At 41.6% G+C, this 24,072-nt stretch overlaps 2 protein-coding genes across 2 annotated transcripts; one reads left to right on the top strand and one right to left on the bottom strand.

The window, feature by feature from the left end:
* The first annotated feature begins 4,042 nt into the window (after positions 1-4,042).
* On the top strand, positions 4,043-8,292 carry LOC123079191 (28 kDa heat- and acid-stable phosphoprotein). Its single transcript, XM_044501898.1, has 8 exons — positions 4,043-4,325; positions 5,055-5,092; positions 5,345-5,425; positions 5,511-5,594; positions 5,863-5,897; positions 6,433-6,518; positions 6,810-6,875; positions 7,996-8,292. The coding sequence occupies exons 1-8, from the start codon at positions 4,259-4,261 to the stop codon at positions 8,028-8,030; spliced, it is 492 nt and encodes a 163-aa protein (XP_044357833.1). The 5' UTR covers positions 4,043-4,258; the 3' UTR covers positions 8,031-8,292.
* A 1,275-nt stretch (positions 8,293-9,567) lies between these two features.
* LOC123079190 (50S ribosomal subunit assembly factor BipA) lies at positions 9,568-23,708 on the bottom strand. Its single transcript, XM_044501897.1, has 19 exons — positions 23,282-23,708; positions 22,713-22,787; positions 22,476-22,626; positions 21,819-21,887; positions 21,564-21,736; positions 19,354-19,491; positions 19,102-19,227; positions 18,893-18,991; positions 17,671-17,794; positions 17,469-17,532; positions 17,200-17,254; positions 16,989-17,113; positions 16,600-16,673; positions 15,999-16,048; positions 15,688-15,774; positions 15,559-15,609; positions 15,404-15,487; positions 15,045-15,095; positions 9,568-10,075 (listed from the first exon to the last, which is right to left on the bottom strand). Exons 1-19 carry the CDS (start codon positions 23,621-23,623, stop codon positions 9,992-9,994), a joined length of 2,022 nt encoding a protein of 673 aa, XP_044357832.1. The 5' UTR covers positions 23,624-23,708; the 3' UTR covers positions 9,568-9,991.
* Between the last annotated feature and the right edge of the window lie 364 nt (positions 23,709-24,072).

The following is a 24,072-nucleotide window of genomic DNA, read 5'->3' as shown; positions in this document are numbered from 1 at the left end:
GTTGAGCAAGTAATGAATCGCGCTCCTTTTGAAGATCTTCATAACTCACTCTTAGCTTTTCAAGATCTTGCTTTCTTTGAAGAAATTCATAAGAAAGCTTTTGATGATCAGACAAGAGAGTGTTATGATGACCTTAAAGGGTGTCAAACTTAGACTGAAGTCTCTGAAGACTTTCAGCCAAAGCTTTCGACTGATCCATTTGTTCACCCAACATATCATCGCTCTTATTTAGCATGTATTGAACTTTTTCTAAAGCTCTTTGTTGTTTAGTGGCAAGGGAAGCAATTTTGACATAGCTGGGTCCAAATTCATCACCAGATTCGTCATCACTGGATTCAGATAGATAACATTCAGTTACCTTTGCACCTTTTGCCATAAGGCATGGTGTAGAAGATGATGATTTTGGTTCGAATGCCATCGCTTTGAGAGATTCCTTGAAGTCCTCAAACCAAGGATCATGACGGGTTTGATGACCTTCATAGACCTCAAAGAGACGGTCCCAGATAAGCTTTGCATGATCGAGATGCATGATGTTCCTGAACTGATTTTGAGACAGACAGGAGCAGATGACGTCCTTCGCCGTGAGGTTGAGAAGAGTGTACTTGCGAATGTCATCAGCTTCTGCCATCTAGCACAGATCGGTAAGACCAATCTCAGTGACGGTCCACAGCTCGCTGTTCATTGCCATGAGGCGCTTCTTCGTCATGGCCTTCCACTTGGGATACTCATGATCGTCAAAGATGGGGCATGACACAATCTTCATTCCTGTGGTCGACATAACTAAAACTCCAGGCGGTTAAACCAAAATCACACAAAACAAGGGAGTACCTTGCTCTGATACCAATTGAAAGTGCGTTATATCGACTAGAGGGGGGGTGAATAGGCGATTTTTATGAATTCTTCACTGAGGAATTTCAGGGTGAGAAAATTCCTAAGTGAAGAACTACTTGCAGCGGAATAAGTACTCAAATGTAAACATACAGAACACAAGCATGGTCATCATGATGAAATGAAAACAAGCACAGAGTACAGAAAGCGTAAACACAGGATAAAACAGGATGAAGACAATCAGACTGAAGAAATTGAACTGAGGAAATTGAGAAAGTCTTCAGTCAAAGTCCTCAAATAGATATGAACAAGCACACAACACAGTTATGAGGAAATGAAAGAGTTGAGGAAATAGAACCAGTAGGCTTGGTGAAGACAATGATTTTGTAGACCAGTTCCAACCGCTGTGACAGTTGTACGTCTGGTTGGAGCGGCTAGGTATTTAAACCCGAGGACACACAGTCCCGGACACACAGTCCTCACCGTATTCTCCTTGAGCTAAGGTCACACAGACCTCGCCCAATCACTCGTGGTAAGTCTTCAGGTGACTTCCAAACCTTCACAATCTCGGTCACTCGGCGATCCACAATTTCCTCTTGGATGCTCTAGACCATGACGCCTAACTGTCTGGAAGATGCACAGTCTTCAAAGGTAACAAGCGTCGGATCTACGCAAGATCAATCTCTTCAGTGATGCTCAATCACTTTGGGTTTGTAGGTGTTTGGGTTTTCCTCACTTGATGATTTTCGCTCAAAGTCCTCGGAGGATGGGATGCTCTCAAATGACAAGTGTCAGTTTCTCTCGGAGCAGCCAACCAGCTAGTGGTTGTAGGGGGCGGCTATTTATAGCCTAGGGAGCAGCCCGACATGATAAGACATAAATGCCCTTCAATGATATGACCGTTAGGTGGGTAGATATTTTGGGACTGCTGGCGCGTAGCACATCAACGGTCGGATATTTGAGGCTCAAATTCCTCAGGGCTATCATGTTCCTCACTATGTAGGCAATTCGCACTGGCGAATTGCTAACTCCTCAGTCAGAACAAATTCCTCAGCGACCAGAAGAACTACGTCTCTATTACTGAAGAAATTGACTGAACTGTATGAGATTTCCAATGGCTTCACTCGAAGGAATTGGTAGGTGTAGGATTTTGAGTTGAGCATCACATGGAAATTTTTCCTTAGTATTTCCTCGACCCCCTTTAACAGTACGGTGTTTCCTATGACTCAAGAAAGAGAAAATGAAACTACGAAAACAAAAGTCTTCACGCTTCATGTTCCTCGAATGAATACCAAGTCTTGAAGGTCACACCAATTTCTTCACTTTCAAAGTCTTCAGAAAGTCTTCAGTAATCCAAAGTCTTCAGTCGAAGAACTTCATTTTTAGGGGTCGACTTTCTCTGTGAATATCAAACTCCTCATAGACTTATAGACCTGTGTACACTCACAAATGCATTAGTCCCTTAACCTATAAGTCTTCAATACACCAAAATCACTAAGGGGCACTAGATGCACTTATATACCCGAAGAGGCCCAATAATTAACCACCACAGGGGTCCTCGACCCGGCCCTCCTAGTCAGGAGACAAGGTGAGTACCTCCTAGTCTAGGACACAATCACCACCCATGCAGGAACTAGCCACAGTGGTTGAATCTTGACAAAACAGAGAGGACCGCCGATGCTAATAAAATTTACCGACTCAATTGGAATCTCACCCAATTTCACGTTGGTCTCCTCCTCTTCTTCCTCTTTATCTTCAAATATTACATCATATGTTTCTTCTTCAGATAAGGAATCATCGCTCTCCATGCGCCATGGTCTCTCTCTCTCTCTCTCTCTCTCTCTCTCTTCATCCCAAGTGGTGGATTGTGGCCTTCAAGCTCGCGGTTCTCCTCTTCCCGAGAAGAAGTTTACTAATCGTCCCATGAACGCACCATGGCTTCTCTGCACACAAACTTGACAAAGGGTTAAAGAGATTTGTTTTGTTATGTGTGAGAAGGAAGGCCTTGGAGCGGTATATAAGAGGGTTAGGCCGTAGGATTTCACGAGATAAGGATGGTTGAAAAAAGATTAAGAAACAAACCAAACAAAATCGATCAAATCTGCACCAAATCGTTGTGTTAGCACGAAAGACGACACACAGTATGAGAACGTGTGGTCTTACCAGCACTCGTACTTCGTGCTTTACATGCGTTCGAGACTCCCAGAACGAATGTCGACCAATATCGCTTGTACCCTGGGTCGTACTCCCCTTCGGCACGTGAAAAACAAAAACATTTTTTTACAGAGGCTTTGAACCCAGCGAATGCCAGCCTACGGTCAGAGCTAGATCCAGCAGATCCCTGGGTAGGGTATCTTAGCCAGGTGATTGGGTTGCATGGTAACAGGAAGTAAGGTTTTAACCAGGTTTAGGCTCTCACGGTGGAGATTATACCTACTCATGCTCGTGTATATTGTGATTGGGGTGTGTACAAAGTATAGGTGAATACCAAGGGATTGTAATGTGTCTATCGACGAGCCCGGCCCCCAACTTATATAGCATAGCGGGGGTTCTATGGTTATAGTTCCTAGTTGGCTACGTCGGTGGAGGTAGAGTCCTTCACGACCTCGATATCTTTGGCTTATACATCAACTCTTCTGGAGTCTTCGTATAATCCTCCATGGGTCGCCTACGTGGCCCAAGATGTAACCGACCTATGGGACCTCATACCGGCCCACCAGGGAATCGACATGGTAAGAGGCCCTAGACCGAGACACCGCCACCCTTGAAAGTCATTGCTCGCGCCGAACTATTGCACGTACGTCATTTCATGGTGCCATCCCTATTACGATGCGAGATTCAGTGAGGCGTGTTGCATTGCTGTTCCATCCGTAGACAATTTGATATGTAGTGTCGAACAAGGATCAGACAAAATGTCATAGCCAGGCTCCTTCTGGTCACCCAAATAGCCGCAAAGACCAAAACAAGAGAAAGACTTTGTTTTTCGAAATTTATCTTCTGGGAAATTACTGTACTAACCCCGCAAAAAAAGGAAATTACTGTACTTGCAAACTAAATTGGTCACCCTCACGTCAATATAAACTGTCATGGAAAAACGTTCAATCCGGCATGCCTAAAAATCCGCCATCAGACTTTTAACATTTCTGACTTTTTAAGTATTATTATTTCATTTCGCAAACCCTTTTTTCCTCCCGTGGAGCGGTCGCACCCGGGTCCCACCCCAAAAGTCCCAACCCCCGAATTCCCCAATTGGCCATTTCTGCACTGAATCTCATTCCCATCCCAGCCCACCACTGTAAAAAGGCGGTCGTGACGGTAGGGTTTCCCGATTCCCATCCAGCGTACAGACTAGGCGACCCCCGCTTCCCGTCCCCTCTCTCCTCCACACGCCTCGCTCCCTCTCCCCTCGTCCGCCGCCGCCGCCGCCACCATGGGCAGGGGCAAGTTCAAGGGCAAGCCAACCGGCCGCCGCAACTTCTCCACCCCGGAGGAGATCGGTAACGAACTGAGCCCTCGCTCCTCCTCGATTCCGTTCGTTCCCGTCGTAGTCAAATTCAGTGCCAGCTCGTCGGCTTTGTCTGCCGCCGTTGTCAAGGCGACTGCTTGATCTGATGTCGCGACGAGGAGGCTTTTCTTCTTCTTCTTTCGCTTGGTTGCGGTGTTCCGGTAGGATAAGGGTAGCTCGTGGTGACGTCAACATGCTTGGTTTTACTAGGAGGCACGGCTTAACATAAAGCGATTTGATTACATGATGCTATGGGTTGTCGACGATGGGGTGTTCTTTGATCTATCCCGTGCGTCTTTAGTGTTAACGTTTTTGTTTGGTCTGGATGCTCATAGACTACACATTTTGCGTATTTTCCCCCTAAGGTTTAGATGCTTTCTCCATCACATGACTGGACAACTTCATTTGTTAATGGAGTTTCCATTCACTTTCACTCTTATCAGAGCTTCACAAAAAAGTTTATTTGTGAAGTTTAAAAGCAGTGAGAAATCAATAGCACCATGTATTTATCTAGTCTCAGACGAATAAGCGTTTTCGAGGCATTATACAGGACAGATGCTACATTTGAATTTGTTTGCATACCTCTACAAAACATTTTTTGGGTGCCTTCTTATATACTTGTTTGCATCTCAGTGACTATTGAGTCATTTGTATTTGGCAATTTTACTTTTGCTATTCTTTCGTGTGTAGCTTTGACTTACATCTGATATTTTAAATGCAGCTTCTGGAACTTCAGGGCGTCCACGCTCATTTAAGAAGGTTTGCACCTTCCGAAATTGAATTAATTTCATCAACATAATATTAGGTTACCTATGCCATTGTTGTGCTTGTATTATAAACTTCTTTTAATCTGATTGTGCATTTTTTTTGCAATTGTTACAGCCGATTCCATAACCATTTGGGAAAAATACCTAGAGTTTTTAAGTGCATATAGATTTAGTGTTTACGTTTAATGCAAACGTGATCATGATATACTCCTTTCTGATCATCAATTTATATATTTTAATATAGAATGTAGCTGAAGCAGAAGAGGAAGAGGAAGAGGTAGAAGAATCTGAAGAGGAAGAATCCGAAGACGACGGTGAAGAGAAGGTTGTATGCACTTATCCATCTGGAAGTATATGTTCATGTGCATGATTCATTGTCTACCAATCTGATTCGGTTTATAATATTCCAGAAACATAAAGGAACCGAAGGTGTTATTCAAATTGAAAATCCAAACCTGGTGAAAGCAAAGAATATAAAAGCCAAAGAAGCTGATGTAAGTGTGTTACAGTCAGAAGCATCTATGACTTTACTACTGGTAGCTAAATATCATAAAATACCATGCCACACTGGTGATAGTATTGTGTTTCCTCGTCTTTTCCTCCATTGCCTTTTCTATATTGTTGTACAAATGGCGTTGCCCAGCTATTTTCATTCATGAAAAGTGAAGTGGAGAACTCTTTATGAGCTTTAAAATCATCTTTACATATTGATACAAAATATTGCCATACATGTCTCCAACTAACTAAGCTTGCACGTTTCAGCTTGGAAAGACAACTGAACTCTCGAGGCGTGAGAGGTACTTGTCTCATATCAGCTTGTGCTATTTTCTTATTTGTGAAATGCGACGGTTATTCCATGTTTTCTGTCTTATACTCTGTTTTTGTATCATATCTTGCCGCAAATGCTCGTGCACTGCTTCTGTGTCTACCTTGAGAAATGGAGAAACATTAACTGTAACCTCTGGGCAAGTGGGCGTGTAAAAAAAAAACTAATATGACGAATCAGTAGATAAACAAAACCAATGTGGTGGTACATATTAGTGGTCAGCATATTACCTTCTATGTTACATCATTCCCACTGGTTTGCAGGCTCTCATGAGTCTGTAGGTAGCACATCTCAGGTTCGTTCTAGTCACTATGTTGGCACTCACCTTTTTTGTAGAGATGGTCTTCATGTTAAACAGTTCCGTGTAAAACTGTAAGAGAGTGTATGTGTGAGTGGAAAGAACACAACACTTATTATGTCGAAGTTCGCATCTGCCCCATTGCATTGTTATAAAAAATATTGTTTCATCAACTCTGCTGACACACTGCTATCATGTTTATTTTTAGAGAGGAGATTGAGAAACAAAAATCTCATGAGCGCTATATGAAGCTTCAGGAGCAAGGCAAAACAGAACAGGCGAAGAAAGATTTGGGTGAGATTTTTTCCATGTTGTGCTTACCTCTATCTTCTCTTGGCCATGGCTATATATGTACTCTTCACATGGACTGCTACAAGATCGGACTCACATAGAAGCATACACCACAATAAGGAGAGTAGCGTTTTTTGAATGAACTGAGTGAATAGAGTATTGATATCAGCAGCAATGAACTCACAGCTGTTGCCCAATCATATTTAATCATCAACTTTAAAGCCCTGCATACATTCAATATTGAAGCATTCGTGGAAGTTGCAGATTGTCATAACTATTGTCTTGCAAATGCAGAACGTCTTGCTTTAATAAGGCAGCAAAGAGCAGATGCTGCAAAGAAACGTGAAGAGGAGAAAGCTGGTATGCCCCTTGATATTCGTCTATTGTTCTTGTTAAGCTCAGCATCGTTGCCCTACATATCGTGTTCACATATAGTCTTTGACCTCTACCTGTCTCATAATTTTCCCATGCTGGAGTATTTGTTCCTTCGATATTTTTCGCTAAAAGGCATTTTAACACCTTTGAATAACTCCAACTTCTTTATCTACAACGGGGTCTGCAATTTGGGATTTGTGACGGAATAGGAGTTGTAAATGGGTACTAGTTCTGTATGGTTCAGAGGGAGGGAGGCATGGCATGCCATGCTGGACAGAAAGCACACGGGAGGAAGCTGAAGCGTCTGGTCACCATGTAATTTTTGTATTTAGTACTCTGACATTTTTTCCACCCCTCTTCCCTTCGTCTTCCTCAAGGTAGCAGCAATCCTATATGGCTCAATCGAGTGTGGAAATTAGACCATTAGAACCCAACAAATAACCCCCGAATCAAGGCGATACTAAGAAATCTGCACAGTAGAGCTTCATAGACCACCGAAGAGGGAGTTGCTTATGAACAACCACCAACCAGACTAAACTAGTTGCGTCCCGAACGACTATCCTGCCAAATAGTACTATGTGGCCTTTGCATAACATCTACTCCCTCCGTTCCCAAATATAATTCCTTTTAGAGATTCCAACAACGGACTACATACGGAGCAAAATGAGTGAATCTACACTCTAAAATATGTCTATATACATCCGTATGTTGTAGTCCATTTGAAACCTCTAAAAAGACTTATATTTAGGAACGGAGGGAGTATTGAAAAGTAGTTAGAAATGGTAATAGACTAAATATAGGCGAGTAGAATATTTTAGAGTCGTTTGGAGCATGGAGAGAAAAAGAAAGGGAATCTTTTGGGAGTCTCTCCATATGTACTACGCCCTCCGTCTGGAATTAGTTGCCGCTCAAACGGACGTCTAGATACATCCGTTTGAGTGGCAACTAATTCCGGACGGAGGGAGTACTTTGCACTAGCATCATTTTGTCTCTTATGCGCAACAAAGTGTTGGTATTTTCTTTTCCCTTAAATTTTGTAAACAGTATCACATTCTTTAGTTCGAGAATATTACGAGTTGCGCACTGAATCATATCCTGTTTGCAGCTAAAGAACAGAGGAAGACTGAAGCGCGCAAATAACTGCGAAGGTTGTGGAGGCATGAGCTAAGCTGAGTTGTGTTGTCTGGATATTTATTTCTATGCATCCTAGTATATTTAAACCGGGTCTCTGTTCCATCATCTACATTTCCATAAAAACAGTGCATTGACAAGTGTAAAGTAGTCCTGTCGGCGTGGCTTGCTGTAAACTTGAGCTTGGCAGGGTACACATTTAGTGAGATCAGCTTATGTGAGATTTGCTTTCACTCAAAAATTGGTATGAAAAATAACTATTGAAATTTAATGTGTTGGAGGCCCGAGCTGATATGTGGGTGTATGAGCAGCAACATATGTGATTGCAGGCGTCGTCAGCGCATGCGTTGTGTGGATGATGGGGAAGAGCGCATGTATGCAGTCAATCAAATACACAATACCTTGTTGTGATGGAATAGCCGAAAAGATGTGGCGATTAGCACCTCGTAGGACAATTAACATCCCCAGTAAAAAAAAAACATCGTCAGTGACGCAGCTAACGGGCCAACGTCGTGCCACCACTTCAAACAAGAAGCGCACGAAGTGGAGTGGGAAGTCTCAGCTCTGATTTAGGGGCCGTTTGGAGGCCCTCCGCTCCCAGATCGGACGGACCTGCGGGTAGAAAATTCAGAGCGGCCGAAACGGTGCTCCCCAGATCCGCGTATTTTGAGGAGCTGATGGATCCCCCAACAGGCCCTTAGTCTCCCAACAGACTCATTTTTTCATGCATAATTTTTTTTCTCATCTTTGACGCAAATATAACAAAAAGGAGACCTATTTTGATTTATGTATTTATATGTTCTGATACGCCACCTGAAAATATATATTGACGACAATTCATAAGCACATACTACACGTGTGTACTTGTTTTCAGAAAATTTGGAGGTATACAAAATAGTGTTCAGTGGAGTATATATATTGGTGAATCTGTCCTCCAAATCTTAGTTTCAGCATGGAGTATGGCATTTTGAAGCTCCCATTTTCTTAAAAAAAAACACTAAATTTTCAAGAATTTTGAAAAAGAATCAACATGTGTAAAATTTCATGCAATACTTATGAGCTAACGAAAAATAACAAAATCATTAAACTTCACATGTTTTTTCTATACCTCACATGTATTTCATCGTAAGCTTTACAAACATGTAGAAAACATCTATATGTACACGTAAAATTTGATTTTTGTTTTTCTTCAAAGCTCCAAACGAATTTCTTATACATTTCCGCCTAATACTACCCTTCATCGGCGGGCTATTGTGCAGGAAACGCCCCTAGTACTCCAAGGTCATTTCGTATTTTTATATCTAACTTTGATCATTAATTTTACCAACAAAAAGTTAGTTATATGCCACAAAAAGTATGTCATAAGATGCACATTTGAAATAACTTTCCAATCATACATTTTTTATGACATATAATCCATATTTTGCTGACCAAAATTACAAGTGAAAGTTTGATGCAAAAAAGGAATGGAGGGAGTAGCAAAAATGGAACATCATAATCCATTGTAATGACAAACATAGCCCATAATTGTAAGCACACAAAGACCTGTCAGAGTGAATGCTATAGTTAGCGTGAGATTTTATTTGCTTTAATTTCTCACAAGACGTTTCCAAATGTGTCAACAAAAGTAGCCAATTCAACCAGAGTACCTCGGTTTGTTTTTCTCGAACTGCCAAAAGAGCACTATACCCTTCCAGGGTAATATTTGTGTGTTCCCAAAATTCACTATAAAGAAAAGCTATAGATAGCTACAATGCTATACCTTCACGAGGTAATGCTAACTCAAACCCACTCAGTTTTGTTACAACAGCAGCTCAACCTTGGGCTTATTCATTGCTAAATCCTCCCACTGCTGTGTGTAGAAACTGGCTGGACCTTGTATGCAAAAACCGGACATGCCTTTTGGAGGATAGCGCAATATAGTAGTGGCTTTAGCAGTACTAGATAGATGTGACTGGAAGTTTGGAACTTCACTGCATGATTTTGTTTTTCATCATCTTGCGTTTGTTGGCGTCCAGGTATTTCTTCCGAAGCCGTATGACCTTGGGAGTAACCTGATCAGGTTCAAATGCCAACAACTCAATATAAAGCAGCATAATATAAGAATTTGCTTCCAGGATGAAACTGGAATAATAGTACGCACAAATGGAAAACCAGCTAGACAATTAACTCATTTTCTTTAAGAAACAGATGGGTATATTGTTATCCCAACTAAAACCATATTTTCTGTTTGGATTAATCAGCACCCCAACACATTAGCAGAATTATTTTGGATTTCAGTGCCCCCACACTGACTCGCCAATATTGTATAATATACAAACTATATTTTCTTACATTTTCTAGGTACACAAAGTATAGTTCCCTGATTCAGATAGAAAGTTGCTTTTAAAACATGCTCCAACCTACTTTGTAAGTAGGTACGGATTTTTAGGTCGTCAATTTGACTAACAAAACATATGTAATATGCCAACAACAACACAACAACAAAGCCTTTAGTCACAAACAAGTTGTGCTAGGCTAGAGATGAAACCCAAAAGGTCTCGACCAACTCATGGTTCTGGCACATGGATAGCAAGCTTGCACGCACCCCTGTCCATGGCTAGTTCTTTGGTGATACTCCAGTCCTTCAGATTTCTCTTTACGGACTCCTCCCAAGTCAAGCATGGTCTACCCCTACCTCTCTTGACATTATCAGCATGCTTTAGCCGTCCACTATGCACGGGAGCTTCTGGAGGTCTGCGTTGAATATGCCTAAACCATCTTAGACGATGTTGGACAAGCTTCTCATCAATCGGTGCTACCCCAACTCTATCTTGTATATCATCATTCTAGACTCAGTCCTTCCTCGTGTGGCCACACATCCATCTCAACATGCGCATCTCTGCCACACTTAACTGTTGAACATGTCGCCTTTTAGTCAGCCAACACTCAGCACCATACAACATTTTAACTTTTGTGGCACTCTTGTCACAGAGAATGCAAGAAGCTTGGCGCCACTTCATTCATCCAACTTTGGTTCGATGGTTCACATCTTCGTTAATATCCCCATCCTTCTGCAGCATTGACCCCAGATATCGAAAGGTGTCCTTTTGGGGCAACACCTGCCCATCAAGGCTAACCTTCTCCTCCTGCTAGTAGTACTGAAACCACACCTCATGTACTCGGTTTTAGTTCTACTAAGTCTAAAACCTTTCGATTCCAAGGTTTGTCTCGATAGCTCTAACTTCCTATTGACCCCCGTCCGACTATCATCGACTAGCACCACATCATCCGCAAAGAGCGTACACCATGGGATATCTCCTTGTATATCCCTTGGGACCTCATATGTTACATACAAAACATATGTAATATGCCATAAAAAGTATATATATTTAAAACTTCATTGGACGGCGAATCTACAACAACAGAGCCTTTTAGAGTTTTAGTCCCAAACAAGTTCGGGTAGGCTAGAGTTGAAACCCATAAGATCTCAAAACCTAGTCATGGTTCTGGCACGTGGGTAGCTAACTTCCACATATCACTGTCCATGGCTAGTTCTTTGGTGATATTCCAGTCCTCCAAGTCTCTCTTTACGGACCTCTCTTACATGTCAAGTTTGTTCTACCCCGACATCTCTTAACACTATCAGAATGCTTTATCCTTCCGCCTATGCACTGGCGCTTCTAGAGGCCCGCATTGTATATGCCCAAACCATCTCAAACCACGTTGAACAAGTTTCTCTTCAATTGGTGCTACCCCAACTTTATCTCGTATATCATCATTTCGGACCCGATCCTTTCTTGTGTGGCCGCATATACATCTCAACATGCACATCTCTGCTACATCTAACTGTTGAACATGTCACCTTTTAGTTGGCCAACATTCTGCCATCTAACTGTTGAACATGTCACCTTTTAGTTGGCCAACATTCTGCCATACAACATCACCGATCCAATCGCCATCCTATAGAACCTGCCTTTTAGCTTTTGGGGCACTCTCTTGTCACATAGGACGCCAAAAGCTTGGCGCCACTTCATCCATCCGGCTTTTATTAGATGGCTCGCATCTTCATCGATATCACCATCCTTTTGCAACATTGACTGCCCATCAAGGCTAACCTCCTCCTCATGCCTAGTAGTACTAAATCCGCACCTCATGTACTCAGTTTTAGTTCTACGAAGCCTAAAACTTTTGATTCTTTCTATTAACCCCGTCTGACTATCGCCGACTAACACCACATCACCCGCAAAGAGCATACACCATGCGTTAACTCCTTGTATATCCCTTATGAGTTATGACATCACTCATCACCAAAGCAAAATGATAAGGGCTCAAGCTGACCCTTGGCGCAATCCTATTTTAATTGGAAAGTCATCAGTGTCGCAACATTATCGTACATTTCCTTGATGAGGGTAATGTACTTTGTTGGGACTTTGTGTTTCTCCGAGGCCCATCACATGACAGTATGCGGTATCTTATCGCAGGCCTTTTCTAAGTCAATGAACACCATACGAAGGTCCTTCTTTTGCTCCCTGTGCCTGTCCATAAGTTGCCGTACCAAGAAAATAGCTTCCATGGTTGATCCCCAAGATATGAAACCAAACTGATTTTTGGTCACGCTTCATTGTATGGCTCATCTACTTAACTCCATGATAATCAATACAACTTTGAATATACCCCTTATTCTTGAAGATTGGTACTAGCATAATCTGCCTTCATTCTTCAGGCATCTTCTTTGACCGAAAAATGAGGCTGAAAATCAGGGTTCATCTTTTTTAAAGCCTCCCTATTCTTAACTCCATGATAATCAATACAACTTTGAATATCCCCCTTACTCTTGAAGATTGGTACTAGTATAATCTGCCTTCATTCTTCAGGCATCTTCTTTTACCGAAAAATGAGGCTGAAAATCAGGGTTCATCTTTTTCAAAGCCTCCCTAACCTCAAGACTCTACTCATGTATTCATCAAACAAAACGTTTGTTGGTATCATCAAAGGAGACATCCAGCTCAATGGCAGAGCTCTAATTCTGACAATTGAACAGATTGTCAAAGTATTCTTGCCATCTACTCCTTCCGGTTTTAAATACAAGGCCACTATAAGAAAATACAATTTGCAATTATACAATGTCAATATCTCTTCCCGAGACAAATTGATAAGATTTTTGCCTCGTCCGATGGTGCTTATTAATGCAAACATTGCATGCAGCCATAGAGAAGAGGCGCCACATACAACAGTTTAATTAGTCCGAAACACGAGAGGTTTTCACACAATTAATCATGCTATTTATTAATTGGCTTTGTCTTTTTGGTACCTGAAAAATGGGATAGTGGCCTTGTATAACAAACACGAAGGGATTTGACTTGGTTGACATCGCTCATCTTCCTCTCACGGATCCTGGTCATCTTATAGATGCCCCTTTCCCCTTCCCTCGTGTTTAAAAACTGGTACGCCTGACCCCTTGCTTCACTCACGCCGGTAGAGGTCCTTCTGGACATCATTGTTCCACCACTAGGCATCTTTAGCTTTGCTTTTACTTCCCCTGGTTACCCCCAAATTCTCTGAAGCCACCATCTGAACGCAACTCACCATCTTCATCCACATATTGTTTGCATCACCTCCTTCCTCCCAAGAGCCCTCCTTAATAACCCTCTCCTTGAAAGCCCAAGTTGCCTCCCCCTAGAGCTTCCACCACCTTGTTCTAGCAATTTTGGCGCGCTTATCCTGCTAGACGTGTATCCGAAAGTGGAAGTCAGCCACCATAAGCTTATGTTGAGGGACAACACTCTCCAGGTATCACCTTACAATCTAGGCAAGCACGTCTGTCTTCTCTTCTCGAGAGGACGAAATCCATGTGGCTAAAGTGTCGACCAGTACTAAAAATCGCTGGATGGGATTCTCTTTCTATAGAGGGTGTTAGCTACGATCATGTCATAGGCTAAAGCAAAGCTCAAGACATCCTATCCTTTTTTATTCATGTTGTCATAACCAAAAACCCAATGCACCCCTTCAAAACCTGTGTTAGACACGTGGCCATTGAGGTCTCCTCCTATGAAGAGCGTTTTGCCAATAGGTACACTACTAACCATGTCCTTCAGGCCTTCCCATGTGCTCTCATTTTGGCCTACTTGTGGGGCATACTCGCTAATAATACTGAGAACTAAGTTCCCGATGACGAGCTTGATCAGGATGATCCGGTCCCCTTGCCTCTTGACGTCTACCACGCTATACTTGCGGCTCTTGTTGATCAAGATGCCTACTCCATTTAGTTGTCCCCGTGTACCACAACTTGAAGCCGATATCCTCCACCTCCTTCGCCTTCTGTCTCTTTCATTGGGTTTCTTGGACACATAGGATATCAACGCCTTCCCTCACCACTGCATCAACTAACTCCCATAACTTATTCGTCAAGGACCCTATGTTCCAACTACCTAAGTGAATTCTACTTGGCTCAGCTAACTTCCTTACCCTTCGCACTCGTCAGGTCAACTGCAAAGATGCCTACTCACTTTTCACTACACCCAAGCGTCGATGTAGAGCACCACTAAGGATGTGACGAGCCAATCCTTCCTCACTTATCACTGTATCCAGATCAAGATAGAGCTATGTTGAGACCATGAATCTGAAGATAATTTTTTTATGGCATATAACCCATATTTCGCTAGTTAAATTGAAGATTTATAAACCCAAGCCCGACTTATAAACCTGGATAGAGGCAGTAATACCAAACTGCATGGCAAACGATTATGGCTTACTCTTATCTCGAAGAAATAACATTGCATACTGATCTTTATTTGGTTTTAGACTCTAGAGTTTATCTTTAAAGTATCGACATTTTATGTTGACAGAAGTTCTCATGCAATCATTAAGAATCCAATATAACCAAGCAAGTATCCATTTTTTTAACTTCTATGAAACAGGAATTGGAACAATGCTTCGAAGTCTAGAAGAATCAATTGTTTATCACCATTTACCACACTCAATCCTCAAAAGTGAAAATTTTGCTCTAATTAAATGTTTGAAGAACTTAAGAAAAAAACTTGCCTCAATAAGCTCATCTACAGCAACATATCCAATTGCCTCTTCCAAAGTCATCTGCATGGTTCAACAGCTTCCATTAAGATTATGCAATAGCTAAGAGTCACTGTGTTTGGTTAGATGAGCCCAAAAGAAGGAATGCTACATTTCTTCATCAAAATAATGTGCATATCTAAAGTTATCCGTCCTCAGCTCCAAAAAACAAGAAAAGTGTGGCCATGATGTTCTAGGTCCAAAACGGGCCCTTGATGGTTGTCAATTAGGTCTTGTAGTATGTTGTGTCTATATCCCACACACGCGCGCACACGCACACACACAAAGTGCAGATATATCATGATGTCTTGATACATGAGCAAAGGACATACCAAGCGAGGTGGAGACAGGCGGATATTTTCATCCTTTCCAGGAGCTCGGATGTTTGTAAGTTCTTTAGTTCTCACAGGATTGATCTGCCCAACAACATTATTTTCATGTATTAACGGACAGGAACTGATTCATGCTAAGTAAACAATCAACTTACCTCAAGATCACTATCACGTGAATGCTCGCCAACTATCATGCCTTCGTATGTCTTTCAACAAGGAAGAAAGAGAGTTAAGGTAATCTCCTGCACCTAGAAGGTACTATAACAAAATTAAGTGATAGCTACCTCCATCCCAGGAGAGACAAAAAGAGTACCACGAGCTTCTAAACTCATGAGTGCATGTGAAGTGATAAATCCTCTGCCAACAGATACCTATATATGAACATGGAGAAAAATTAACTTCCACTTGTAGAGTTCACAAGCACATAGGTATTGTTCAAAAGTACTGATTCTATTTACTTAAGTTATGCTTGCTTCTTTGCTCAAATGAATATCAGTATTAATACCTTATTGCAATGTAAAATATAATTTACAAGATAAGCAAATAAGAGTAACATAAGAATATAAGATTATGAAGGTGCTGAAATTTGATTTACCAGAACTCCTTTTCTAACAGTGCCTAGTGGACCTCTGTATTTAGCATATGCTGCATTCATAGGAAAACCATCGGTCAGATAACAATGAAGTCTAGTTACATGTATTTAGCATATGCTGCATTCATTGGAAAATCATAGTCAAGAATTCCTGAAATCTAGTTAGGCATGCAACGCAAATAAACTGCTGCATTTTGATGCAGTAGCGCACTAATTTTCTTGTGTCATAGCATAAATTTTATTTTGATGGTCTGTGGCAACCGTGTGCACATGCATAGCCTGAAAACTGGAGGATCGTTCACATCTAGCTAAGGTAAACAGCACAAGGTGGTAATAACACTTTCAGAATGGGCTGTGATCCTTTGACTTGTGCAGTTGAAAGAAAATCGAAGACTAACAGCACTAACAGCAAAGTCTGCACAGATCACTACATAATTTGCCTCTACACTGGGAAGACGAGAATTCTGGTTTTGACCATTGTCTATGCACTTCAAGTCTATGAATTCATGACATGACTACGTGGCCTACTATTCACCTAAAAACAACATGTGTGAGTTACAGACTGCAACCGTTATGTAGCCCCGAATTATAAATAGCATCATACCCTGGAAAGCACGGTGCATAAATCCAGTTCCACGTGTAAAGCTGTTGAAAACTCCTTTAACACCCACCAAACCCCTGCAACCATAATAGCTCATTTGATATTATCTGAACCAAAACCATAAATGCATATTACATCGAGTCAAAGGAATCGGTAGATTCCAAAATTAGGTTCATTTGATTTTACAGTAAATTCTGCCGGGAGCATATCCATGAGGTAAACAGGCAATGTACAAATACGAAAACGAACATAATTGGCTAAAATTATAGAAGTAAAAGGTGAAATATAACTATATTAAGGTACAAATGGCTAACCAGACAGCAAGAATTGCATGCTTTTCAAGGTAACAAGTGATGCAACTAGTAATCAGCAGAACAGAGACCACTACTGACCTAGATGGACAGGTCATGAAGACCCGAGTTCTTCCAGTTGTCCCAGGAACAGGGCCCATGTCCAACAATTCCCCCTTCCTGTTGTTAAGGGTTTCCAACACAAACCCGATATGCTCCTCGTCCACCTACAATATCCAATTCATAAATTTAAAATATAAGATTAGAACATGTGAAGATAAAGAAGCTCAAACATAGCTTTCCTGATTTCTACCTCGACAGTTACTTCTTCAATAGGCTCTAGCCTTTCCCCACGCTCTGTTTTATACCTAATTTCCATAAAGAAACTGGTCAAGCTCATAGTGGACAAAGTGCAGTCAAATTGCTCAAAGAGTTACACGTATTAGAAAGGAAGGAGTGAATATGATCGATAAAAGAAACAAATATGAACGTCTAGATGAAGAATAGAGACGGTTAGCTTGCCACGAAAAGAGTTTGCATGCAAATGAGACATAATAATGTTTGTGATTGATTGGAACTTACATCACTCTTGGGGGTGAAACTGAAAGCTCAAATCCTTCACGCCGCATGTTCTCAATTAAGATTCCTGTAAGTTAGACAGATCATCCTATGATGTTGATGACTAAATTTCTCATTATATCACAAAAAACTGGCATGAGGCACTTTTAAATGAGTTGAATAAAATTTCAGTTAGAACAGGAGGGATTTCGTCAAAGTTTCAGACCTAACTGAAGCTCTCCCCTTCCTTGAACTTCATAAGATTCTGACAATGGTCCGGGAAGAACATTAATTGCCAAGTTTGTTTCGGCCTCTGCCATCAAACGGTTCCCGATTTTTGCTCCAGTTACCTGCAAAATTTTAAAATCAAGCCAAATCGGCCAAGTTCAGATTTTGCAAATTATACACTAAAATATCACCCAACAAATAGACAGATTATGCTCCAATGAGTTCATTTTATTTGGCACCGGCAACATGTGAAGTTAATCTATAGAAGCGCTATTGGATCTTATGTCATTTAAGCAATGACAAGTCCCCATAAAATTCCACATATGATGATGTAAAATGGCGTAATCAGAATTCATAAATACGTTGGTGTAAGTTTGTTATGTCAAACATTAGAAAATGCCAAAGGAACTTCACAATTAATCTATCATGGTGCATACTGCAAAAAAAAACTATATTGCATAGGATAGTAGGAGGCTAGCACCATACCTTGGATTTAGCCCCCCATATATTTAATGATAGTAGGAGACTAGCTCCTTACTCTCACCTACCAATTTAGAAGCACATTCAGAAGACTAACTGACAATAGATTTGGGAAAATCTGATGATTCGAGAACAAATTCGTCATCCATCATGTACTGCAGGTGAGCCTTTTCCATCTACCCATGATTTGTAGTTGAGCAATGGGTTGTCAACGACATCAAGTTATGTAACTAATTATAAAGTTACACCTGGCCAAATGCTATGCTTCTATTTTCCCCAAAAAATCAAAGGTCAAACAGAGAATATTTTTAGTGTAAATACACCAAACAAATCAAATCCAACCTGAAATATCTAGATTTTTTTTCAAAACCTGCATATGAAATCTACCTACTGAACAAAATAGTTGTGTAATGTGTAGAGTACACTATCATGGTTCCACGACAATTACCAGCTATTAAGGGATTTCTGGACTCTATATGAAATTGCAAGCCAACAATTAACCATACATGATCAGGCATGATAGATTTCACAGCATCATTTATCATGTCTTGACATTTATAATTGTTGTGCATGTGGCATACAAAATAAGAACTGGTTGTCAAGCACTCCTGTTCTGACATGTGTAGACACCTTTTTTGTTCCACTCAGTCAAATAGGAGTCGCTCAGGTTTGCTCAGATGAAAAGAGGATCAAGATGAATCATTTACCCCGAAAGTGGTGAACTGTTATTTGGTACTTACATGAGTGCCATCACGGCCAGCCAGTGGTGAATCATTCACACCGAAAGTCATAGATATTGTGGGAGGGTCCAACTCAACTGCAGGCAGAGCAGTCAAAACCTACACACAATTACATTCACATATGACAATAAAGAATTGCTGACAATTGAAAAGGAGAATACGTTCTGTACAGCAACAAGTAGCCAATCAAAACATAGAGTTACCCCTACCTCCGGATTTGCCACGGTGTGTCCAATTGCTGGACCAGACAATCCAGCCATTGAGATTATATCACCAGCTCCTGCAGCCTCTATTACTGCCATGCTTGTGCCTTTCTTTTTCATGAGCTTGACAACCTAAATTTATTTTGTAACATACAAAGGTCGTTAAAGCTTTTAATAAACCCAATTGGCAAACACATATTGGACGGTAAAGAATAGGTTCAGCATCAAAGAGAAAAGGTGCAAGAAGTTCGGTGACACCTTTCCATCCTCAATCTTCTGAACCCCTTCATCCGTGATGCGCAGACCATGAACTTTGTCGCCAACGCGGATAACTCCAGAGGTTACACGCCCAGTGAGTATTCTTCCTAGGTAAAAATCACGCTCCATCATGGAAACCTGTACAGGACCATTACAAACTTATTTGAGTTTACATTTCAAAACATAGATGAATGCTAAATGGAGCATCCTATTTAAACTCCTCTGTTTCGAAATAAGGGGGATTCACGCTCGAGGAGCATTATAGAAAAGTAACTGCTGTAAGGATATAAAGGAATTGTCTGTAGAACATAAAATGCGGTATGTTGGAACAAGAAATATCCATATGATGACTTATATTGTGGAAATTCCTTAATATGGCTAAGAAAAAAAATGTAACTCACTTGGAATAAAATACCTGACTACTTTCAGACCAGTACATATGCAATTTCATTCAATTCTGACAGATAGCTCGAAGAATTAAAAATACACTGTGATAGTTTAATTGTTAGCAATTTACAGATGTCTCAGAGTATGCAAGCTAAGAGGATAGCTACAAGTTAGGACAGTGCTTGGTAGCTGGTATACACATCGGAAGTGTAGTGCTCTTCCAGACAGATGTTAGCCTGGCTGGAACTTACTGCATATTTCCATAATGTTATGTGTAAGGAAATGGACTTTTAGTTATTCCAATGGACCAAACATATACATGTACTAGGCAACAGCAGAGTAGTAACTAATACCTACAGACCAACTAATATGCTCGGCTACCATACATCTAACATAATCAAATGTGATTTTATCATGGTTAATGTGGCAAACTTTTATATCAAAGAAAGATGAAACCACATACATAACAGCTTGAGCCATGTTGTTATGATCATGGGACGACAAAGGTTCTTGCCATGTATCCATGAAAATATGAACCGGGCCAAAGAAGTCACAAGAAATGTAGACATCCAAAATATGACTCAGTGAAAGACTGAAAGTTGATATCATACTGCAAAAGGTAGTGAAACAAATTGATACTCATTCCTCAATAACGAGGACTAAATTCATACACCATCTTAGGAGATGTACTAAGAGGGGGAAAAACTATCAACATGAAAGCATGGACAATAAGCTAAAAGCCCCATTTCAACCACTACTCAACATTCCATTATTAATGTTGAACCATCCAAGATTTTCTTGCTCGCTGAACAAAGCAAGGACCAAACAGAAAAGGAATAAAGAAGTACATATCAAGCACCTTTCATATTGATGCCTTCAGCACATTCATTCTTAAAAGCAAGAAACAATAGGGGATAATCCTCTTGCAATTTTTACTAAAAAGGTAGGTGAATGCGCGCAACAACATTATCATGGTTGCTGCAGCATGCGTGGATGCCTCATGACTGTACCTAAGCCATATCTAGGTTAGCTTACGAGGCTAACCTGCATCACCCCATACATAGCTGACGAGAATAAAATCAGCATGTTTCAAGATTGTATCAGATGTGCTAGCAAACCACAATTAGCTTATCCATCATGGCTGGCCTTGCTTAACCAGGTGTATTGGATTGAACTGAGTGGGGACTGTATCCAGTTTGGATACTTTTCAAGATGTTATATAACTTGTCTTGGAGCTATTTTTCTCCGGTCTAGTTAAGATGCATAACCACTTTCCGAAATGGTACAGCTAAGACACATACTGAGCATCTTGCCGTCTACAGGAGCTCAAGTAAATAAATTCCATGAAAAGAATGCTGTATGGGTCATTAGTGGTGGACCAAGAACTATGGCGGCACCAACTCATGTGAAGCCAGAAGAAATAAAGTACTCCCTCCGATCCATATTACTTGTCGGTGTCGCACAAACAGATGTATCTAACACTTAAATACGTCCAGATACATCCGTTTGAGTGACAAGTAATATGGATCGGAGAGAGTACAGACATCGGAGACACGTTGTTTGCTTTGTAAGTACAAGGTCAAACCAATTGATGGTAGTTCTTCGAAGCTAACACTATACGTCATAAAACAAATAAGGTAGGAATCATGTTGTAGTTGCTAATTCGAGTGGGACACTCTCATAGAAAGTAAATGCAGTCCACTTAATGAACACTAATTGTATTGTACACTTTACAAAGCATAGATTCAGGAATAACAAAGAAATATAAAATGCTTTCTCATCTTAAACAAATATCATGTTCTGATGTTGTTCGGTATACTAACCAACATTTGGAACGGAGCCTCAAGGTCAGCTTTTGGGGAACGGACATGTTGTACAATTGAATCAAGCAAAGGAGACATGTTTTTTTCACTATCAGGCGGACACTTAGTGAATTTCAAGGAAGCCCACCCTTCTTTAGCTGATGCATAAAGAACTGGGAAATCTAGCTGTTCTTCTGTAATATGCAAACAAAACAATGTCACGAAAAAAGAAAAGAAAGTTCTAAGGCAAACCAATTTGAATTGCTAGAAATGCACCTGTGGCACCCAGATTTGCAAAAAGATCGAAGACCAAGCTCTCAACTTCGTTGCAGGTTTCTTCAGAAACTGTTGGCGTAGAAGAGTTACAGCAAATACAGAGTACAAGGAACATATACGTGCCCAAAAAATTAATGCACATGTATACCATCTGCAATTAGCATTTTTTTTACCTTGCAGAGAAAATTTACTTTGCTAGCAGGATAAACAGGACTATAAGTTGTAAGAAAATTTACCAGATCCGACTGTGCCCTTTGTAATACAAAATTTGCTAGATTTCCAATTATGTTGAGTTAACATAAGAAAAGTGATGGTTTAGTAGCCTCATTGTACAGTTAATTAATGACTACTGTATATATTTCTATAGTTTTCTTCCCTTGCCTTCACTAAATTACCACCACTCTAAGTTGACTTTGCATGCACCTAGTCTCCATTTATGTTTTGTCTGTATTATAGCAACTCAACCTATGGACATGCTCATACGGTAACATCCTTGTTTAATGGAACAAACAAGTACAACTTAGTTGCTCAACAACCAAATGATTCTGCTCTCCGTAAAAAATTGGATTGTTTCTGTTATTTTGTTCAAACTCAAACACTGCACCCATGAGACGTGGATTACTGTTTAATGGGCGAATTTTCTGGTAATGAGCAGACCTGAAGGCCTATCAACCTTGTTGAGGAGGAGGATTGGGCGTAAACCATACTTCAAAGCCTTTGAAAGCACAAATTTGGTTTGTGCTAAAGGTCCCTCCCCAGCATCAACAACCAAGACTGCCCCTTCCACCATTCCAACAACTCGCTCAACCTATAAAAAGGCAATGGCCATCTCAAACACAACATCAAAATCGTCATTTCAGTTTATAGGTATATAATTATACCAAAAGTGCTTACTTCGCCACCAAAATCAGCGTGGCCAGGGGTATCGACCATGTTGAGCTCATTCTCCTTCCAAGAGACAGAAGTGACCTGAACATATAACCAAAAGGAAACAAGAAATGTCACATGCGTTGCCACATTATCTACATTGGAAAACGTTTGTCAACATCTTCCCTGGTACGACAGTGCTTCATTAGGACATTAAAATGGGCCAGACTAGTGTTCTGCTACTTGCGGCCCTCATTGCAACACGCCTAAAGAGTATGTAGAACTGCCAGAGAGTTAATGAGTGGGTAACTGAGCACAGGCTCCGAGCTCTAGCCAGCCAGTTGTTGAACCAGACGTGGCACGTGGCATCCATCCTCCCACTAATTCGAATTCATAGAGAAATGCGCACAAGGTGTTGTGACACAGGCCAAAAAAATAGCAAACTGAGTATGGCCTTTGGACCAGATCTCAGTCCTGTGTCTGTGTTATGGCCCCTCCTCAGACGCGCGCAGTTTGCTCGACGAAATGCCGAGCAAAAATTCCTCGCGCGCAGCCTCAGTAGCCACGCACTAGCCATGTGACTGTGAGAGGGTTACCTTGGAGGAGATGGTGATGCCGCGCTCGCGCTCGAGACTGATGTTGTCCATGGCGCGCTCGTGGGGGATGTCGGCGCCGCACTGGCGCAGGAGCCGGTCCATCAGCGTCGTCTTCCCGTGGTCGACGTGGGCAATCACCGCCACGTTGCGGATGCGGGCCGGGTCCGTGACGCCTCCCAGCGCGGAGGCGGGCGGGCTGGCCGCGGACGCAGCCGCGGAGGAGTAGAGGCGGTGGAGGAGCGAGGAGGCGAAGGGCGGCGGGGCCGAGGCCGGCGAGAGGAAGGCGGGGCGCGCCCGGCTCGCCGACGAGCGGAGGCCGCGGAGCAGAAGCGCTGCGGCCATGTCGTTCGTGGCGGCGGCGGGGGAGGGTGGTGCGTGTGCGAGATTTTGCGCGGTCAGGTCGGGTCGAAGCACGCGGCCGCGGAGGTAGACACGGCCGGTCGAGGGTTTTGGTCGGGTCTGACGGGCTAACGGGCCCGTGTGCGTGTGGTTCGTTGCACTGGCAAGCCACGACGCCAACGAACTTTTTTTTTAACACAGTGCAATCGAAGTCGCTGAGATACACGACTATATACTCACCTCTATAAGTACACGTACACCATACTTCTATGAGCACCTTCAAAAGACCGAGACGGCATATCATGTTGAGATTTTATGAAGTCATCATAGACGCCTAGTAGTCAACAAAAACCTCTACTCCCACTGAACGAACTTCGTCGGAAGTCTGAAATAAATTCAGAAATAATGTAAACACCAATGTTAAGTATAGGACTTAAACGCTAACAGGATAC

The sequence above is a fragment of the Triticum aestivum genome, chromosome 3D, assembly GCF_018294505.1.
Source record: "Triticum aestivum cultivar Chinese Spring chromosome 3D, IWGSC CS RefSeq v2.1, whole genome shotgun sequence".
NCBI lineage: Eukaryota > Viridiplantae > Streptophyta > Magnoliopsida > Poales > Poaceae > Triticum > Triticum aestivum.
The sequence above is the reverse complement of the archived record's forward strand: the minus strand, read 5'-3'. Positions and strand labels throughout refer to the sequence as shown.

Excerpts from the sequence above, each read along its gene's own strand:
- LOC123079190 (XM_044501897.1), bottom strand. The coding sequence starts at position 23,623 with ATGGCCGCAGCGCTTCTGCTCCGCGGCCTCCGCTCGTCGGCGAGCCGG. Across the intron at positions 21,737-21,818 it reads TGCAAATCTGGGTGCCACAG|AAGAACAGCTAGATTTCCCA; the intron begins GTGCATTTCTAG and ends TGCATATTACAG. Across the intron at positions 18,992-19,101 it reads ACACCGTGGCAAATCCGGAG|GTTTTGACTGCTCTGCCTGC; the intron begins GTAGGGGTAACT and ends AATTGTGTGTAG.
- LOC123079191 (XM_044501898.1), top strand. The coding sequence starts at position 4,259 with ATGGGCAGGGGCAAGTTCAAGGGCAAGCCAACCGGCCGCCGCAACTTC. Across the intron at positions 6,519-6,809 it reads ACAGGCGAAGAAAGATTTGG|AACGTCTTGCTTTAATAAGG; the intron begins GTGAGATTTTTT and ends TTGCAAATGCAG. Across the intron at positions 6,876-7,995 it reads ACGTGAAGAGGAGAAAGCTG|CTAAAGAACAGAGGAAGACT; the intron begins GTATGCCCCTTG and ends TCCTGTTTGCAG.